The 6,372-nt window shown below is 36.0% G+C and overlaps 1 protein-coding gene across 1 annotated transcript; it reads right to left on the reverse strand.

Moving 5' to 3' along the window:
• Positions 1 to 1,387: 1,387 nt before the first annotated feature.
• On the reverse strand, positions 1,388 to 4,872 carry CRYGS (crystallin gamma S). The gene is made up of 2 exons (XM_070945665.1): positions 4,694 to 4,872; positions 1,388 to 1,734 (listed from the first exon to the last, which is right to left on the reverse strand). Exons 1-2 carry the CDS (start codon positions 4,781 to 4,783, stop codon positions 1,462 to 1,464), a joined length of 363 nt encoding a protein of 120 aa, XP_070801766.1. The 5' UTR covers positions 4,784 to 4,872; the 3' UTR covers positions 1,388 to 1,461.
• Between the last annotated feature and the right edge of the window lie 1,500 nt (positions 4,873 to 6,372).

Here is a 6,372-nt window from a genome sequence, read left to right on the forward strand (position 1 = left end):
GGGAGAATAAAAAAAAAGTTTAGCCTTGATTGGAAACAGCAGCTATAATTGTATTGACTTCAGTGAAAATATGATCACCCCTTAATCATAGATAATTTTACCACAGGTTGAGTGAATTAAAGGAGCTTGCAATGTTCCCAAATAAATAAATGAACTTAATTCCAAAATTTTGTTACAGAATAAAGGAGACAAATCTCAAATTTCTCTCCCACCCCACCATGTGTACAAGAAGCATTTATTAGTGAAAGGAACTGAAGTTTTCTTTTTCTATTTTTCAAAAAAGCTAGTATAAGTATGAATATTTGTTTTTCTATTAGTAGGATCCCAAATTATTGCCTAAGTATTAGGTTCCAATAATAGAGACTAAACAGATGTCCTGGAGATAATACTTTATCTTTTGAGAGGTCCTTGATGCTCTTTGAGCTTGTGTTCTTGCAGATGTTTCATTACCCAAACTAAGTAATGTGCTGATGATGTTACCTATTTTGGGTAATGAAACATCTTCAAGAAAACTAGCAAGCTCAGAGAGCATCAAGGACCACTTATTTCAACTCTGAGGTACAAATATTCTCCTTTATTACTTTATCTTTTATTTATATTTTTCCATATTTAACTATTATACATAAATCTACTGTTTGGCTAAACTCCATCCTGGGAATTTCTATATTATGTGATATTTCAACCTCAGATTCCACAATACATCTGCAGGACACCATCAGGAAGAAAGCTGCCCTAAAGTGGTGTGTTGTTTTTTTTTCTTCAAATGGCTCTTCTGGCCTCTCTAGTATTGGCTGAATATGTGGAGGAAAAAGAGGGGTTATGATTGTGATATACATCTGTACATCCATCTACATTATTAAACATAGAGAGAAAGGGGACATTGGAGCTGCCAGTGTGAAAGAAAGCAACCTCTTCGTAGACTTTTGTGCTCAGAAAATTTGGAGGGTGTCTGAGAAAGCTTCCTCAGAGTGATTTTGCTTATTCTCTTGTCTATTAAACCAGTGTTTGGGTTATTCAGGAAAGGAGATCCTTAACAAAATTTTCAAATACATACACACTTCTCATTTTTAACCATATTATTATCTTTTCTCTAAACCAGTGTTTCTCAACCTTGACAACTTTAAGCTGTATGGACTTCAACTCCCAGAATTCCCCAGCCAGCTCTGGCTGGGAAATTCTGGGAGTTGTAGTCCATACAGCTTAAAGTTGCCAAAGCTGAGGAACAATGCTCTAAACCATAACTAAGGAGATATGAGACAGGGTTAAAAGGATCAGTCTCACTCTGATTTTGATGCTAAATAAATTTAATTATCTTTCCAAAATAGCAGTGCAGAGATTAGTCATCTCCTTTAAAGGATCACTCAAAGGGACACATATACCACGAATAATGACAGGCAGCATGAAGCCCACAAGTATGGCATCAAGTCTCTATCATATCAGCTTCAGACTCCATGCAATTTATTATTCTGCAATATGGCGGAAGGACTGGACCAGTGGGGTTGCAGCTCCCCACTCCATGGGTTTACTGTATTCTCCTCTCTCCAGGAAATACTGCTTGCCACGAAAGTTGGGATGTTCATAGAAAACCCATGCCCCATCCAGAACTTTGCAAGAATGAATTTCTGGCAGGTGAAACTTCTCCATCACAGAAGGGCAATCCTCTGCAGATTCATGCATTTGACCATTAAAGTCACCCTTCTCAAAGAGCTGGATCTGATATTTGTCTCCACCAGTCTGTAATAAAGAAGAGAGAGAATATAAAGTTTGCTAAAGAGTTGAACACAAACCTTTCTGCCTTCTCTTAAAATGTGGTGTAAAATGGAGACTATTCATTATCACAAATAATACCTTGCAATTGGAGATATATACATTACACCACTGGATGAATACATGTATTCATTATATTTTATAAATGTTGTAATTTCAGCAACATTTCTGCTATATATTATAATGTGATGTGATGATCAAGAAAAGTTTATCACCAATGGCAAGTGTTATAAAACTACATTGTAATTAATTGCAGGTGGCCTCCATTTTTTTCTGTCACAGTGGAATCTATAGGATCATTTTCACTATAACAAAATTAGAGAGTATCTTATTGGGGATAACTGCTCTAAGATGTATTAGATACTCAGGGCTATCTTATAATGTTTCTGTATTATTACCAGAATCTCTGTATTAACTTACCAGAATCTCGAATTTGGTAATATTTTGACCGATAAAAAGCTCTAACTTTACACAAACTTTTGGTGTGGTAAAATTAATATATACTGATTTACAACCTTTGTCCTCTGACAGTATATACAAACTATTGTCATGTGGGATTATTATTGTTGTTGTTATTACTGTTATTGCTATTATTAAGGGGCCACAGAAAAATGTATTTATCTAAGTAGATCTATACTGTCTTAAAAGAAATAAATAATAAGTGAATGGTGAAGTAATAGGTACACGCACACACACACACACACACACACACACACACACTAGATCCTCAGTAATCTGATCCTCAATTTAACAGACTTCAGATGTAATGGATATAGTTTTTAAGTTATATTGGACTTTGCCCAACAACAAAGTCCAATGAACTTGAAACAGTCTGGACAATGTTCCATATTTCCCTTTAAAAATGTACATGCTTCTCAACTGCTTCAGATTGAATTCCAGGTGAATGGCCACAAATATTGGTGTTTAAATTTGTATTTGTAGGTAAAATTTGATCAGATATGGCTGGAGGAGAGGGAGCAGCAAAGAAAAAGAGCAAATATTTGTAAACTAAAAATTGACTGTAAAATTAAAATCAGGAGTGTCAACTGCATATGATTAGTATGGTGCAAAAAATAAACTGTCAGATGTTCATATACTAAAATGTAAGCTTATAAAATGTAAATACTATTAGTAAAAAAGCTGAAACTGGAACAGGAAGGCTTATGAAATGGCACAGAAAATAGCACTCCGTGAAGCAACATTCATGAGGTTTTAATATATGCAGTGAGACTGAGGTCAGCAGTTAGCATAATAGCAGATCACATGAGAATAACTTTCAAAGCCATTGATGAATGGCATCGCAGTTTTGTAAATGGCATGGAGTTGTTAACAAGTAAAGCTTTAAGTGCACCAACAGAAGAAACAGAGCCATTAAAGAAAAGGTTTTATAAACCAATTGATGTCCCAAATGTACAATGCCAGTAAGACTGATTTCTCCTGGCATTTGTCTCCCAAGAACATTCAGACCTTTAGAGATGAACATCAACAGTAGCAGGGTGAAAAATCAGAAAAGAGAATGCAGCATCACTTTATGCAAACACCAATGGATTGCACAGACTGATGACAATCAATGTGAGTAAATTGTTTTTTCCACACTATAGAAAAACCGCAAACTATACACTTTGTAATTTTGGGGAGAGAAACATACAGAAATAGCATGTATCCTAGACCCAGTTAAAATTGGAAACTTTCTTCAAACTAATTGCCCATCCAACCAAAATCCAGAATCTCTTCAGATGGCTATATCATTAGAGTAGGTTTTCTAATGTAAAGTACAGCCCTGTGTTTTGGGCTTCAAAAATCCCAATCATCATTTGACAAACTATTGATTTAGTAGAAATCCCTTTCGTGCCATTAGTTTACTAAATCAAGAGGGAGATGGAACTCCTTGGTTTTGGGAGAATTCCTATACTTTATTTTCATGTTTCTTCTGGAAATATGGTAAAATTTAGTTATTTTGCTTCCCTTTTAGTATTTTCTTCATTTTTTTTTTACTTTTCAAAAGTCTCTTACCATTTTTAATTTTCTGATTGAATATTTTAATATTTTTCTTGACTTTTTCTTTTTTCTTTTTGTTTCATTCATTGCTCAAATACAACTTTCTTTTCTATTAGCTGTATTAAAATGTAATATTAAGCCAGATTTGTCCAGTGCAGGGGTGTCAAAACTGCAGCCTGCGGGTTGGATGTGTCACACACTGGCCACACCCATCCCCATTTTAGAAAGGGGAAAAAAGTCGTGATACATCATGTGACAACGTGACGATGTGAGTTTGACACCCATGATCTAGTGGCCCCAGGCTGGGTGACTTTGGGTCAGTTACTTTCTCTCAGTCCAACCCACCTCACAGGGTTGTTGTAAGGAAAATAGGAGGAAGGAATATTAGATATGTTCACTGCCATGAGATATTTGTAAAAATAATAAAAGATTAAAAAAATAAATAATTCTCTGAGCCAAATTTATTACAAATATAAGTTCTTTCTTTATCTAAGCAAGATGTTTTGCATAATTTCTAAAGGATGTCCTTCACTTGGAAATATTGACCTGTCGGGCAATTGAAGGACATTCTGGAGATAAAAGCAGCTAATGTTATACATAAATTATTGTGTTTCAATGATATGTTATGAATTGTGTGTATATTGCAACTTTTCTGTGCCAAAATGTGTGTGTGTGTGTGTGTGTGTGTGCGTTACCTGTTTTATATTGGATTATGTTAAGGCTTTCCTCTTTCTCAGGATTGAGTAATCTTTTTTCCTGACTTGTAAGTTCATTGCCCACCTCCCATTTACTCTTTCCAAGACTAGGTCTACATTCTTTCACAGGAAACTTACTGGAAGTGAACTAACATAGTAAGAAGAACCATATTTTGTAAAAGGAAAGAGTGTTTCTCTGAAGTGTTTCTAGAAAAGAAAACTATTCTACTCACCAACTGAATAGATTTGCAGGAGCTGACTCTATCATTCAGGCCCATCCAGCAATGATATTCAGGATATTCTCCATGGGTTAAAACATACATGTTTCCCGCAAAATTTGGCTGCTCATAAACAACCCAGACACCATTTTCTACACGGATGGAATTGCAACGGCTCAAGTCAGTGTGGAAATCCAAACAATCCCTATCAGACTCATAGCGACATCCTTGGAAATTCTTGCCTTCATAGAAAGTGATCTGAAACACAAGCAAAGGAGAGAGAAATAAGTGTCTATAAAACTAGGCTCTGTCTGAACTCTGTAGCAGATGAGCACTATCCAAAGAAATTCTTGCTTCTAAATATTAATGGAAGCTGCACCCGAGCTTGTACCATATCCCTTTTACTGGTTGGTGCTTTGGATAACTAAATGCCAAAGTTGCTGATGATATCCAATTATATCTTTTGATCCCATGCATTAAACCAACAGTATAGGGAAATATATGTTAAGTTTACTTTGGTGTTTAAAATAGGAAAAAAAAACCCTAACCGCTGATTTTTAAGTGCCAAGATATTGCCCAAGTTAACAGAAGATTTATGAAAAGATACAACTGACATTGGACATGCTGGTTATCCCCAAATAATTGAAAGATTCATTATGGCATCAACTCATTGCAGCAGCATCCAATTTTGGTGAAATGATTGATAGGACTTCTGAATGAACAGCTATTAGCACTACCAATAAAAGACATGATTCTCTCTTTCCTTGCTTTGAGTCTTTCCATAGAATACAGTTGTGCAGATCTCAGCTTTGGTAGTATAAAAATGCCTTGTTCTGACACTTTGTCACTTTGCGTGTTTTGGAACTGCCTGGCATTTTGCAGTATGAAGAACAGTAATATGCAATACTTCAGTTACAGCTTGGAGACAAAATAAGGCCAACATCATGGGGACAGAGGGTAAAATTGGGTTGCAAGCAGTGGTGAAATCCTCCCAGGTCTGCTACCGGTTCGCTGCACGCATGCATGCGTGGTGTGTGCCAAACACGCACTTTGCGCACAGGCGCTACTGCGCAGCACTGAAAAAGAAGCCTTAAGAAGCCTTTTCTAAGGTAAGTAGAATAGTGAGGGGGGGGGAACAGCTGTGCCACGTGATTTAGCTTCATATAAATCGTGCGGTACAGCTGATCATCGGAAATGCCAGTTCGTCTGAACTGGTAGCATTTTTTTTACTACCGGTTCACCTGAACTGGTCCGAACCAGTAGCATTTCACCTCTGGTTGCAAGGTTGTTCCAGGTGATGTTTTTAATAGCTCTCCATTGGTTGTCTTTGATTTGGGTAAGAAAAAAGAAAGTACTGTAGTATAATATAGTGACTCAAGTTGAGGATTGGAACCAAAGAGACATAGTTTAAGTTTCAATGAGTTCACTGGGTGTTTGTTGTTAAGGGGATAAAATGAAGAAAATATCCATGTATAACATTCAATCTTCCAGAAGAATACAAGACATAGATGTGATATATTATTGCTATTGTGGGTATTGTTACTATTTTTACTATACAGGAAAGCTTATAAATGGAAGATAATTTCTGAAGCTCTCAAGACTTTATGGCTCTAAATTAATATCTGTCACATCTACAATATTTTCTTCCTTTTCATACCTTTAGCACCAAACTGAGGACATGACAGAAAAGAATA

The sequence above is a fragment of the Pituophis catenifer genome, unplaced genomic scaffold, assembly GCF_029215685.1.
Source record: "Pituophis catenifer annectens isolate HBS135680 unplaced genomic scaffold, rPitCat1.0.hap2 SCAF_6, whole genome shotgun sequence".
In the NCBI taxonomy this organism is placed as follows: Eukaryota; Metazoa; Chordata; class Lepidosauria; order Squamata; family Colubridae; genus Pituophis; species Pituophis catenifer.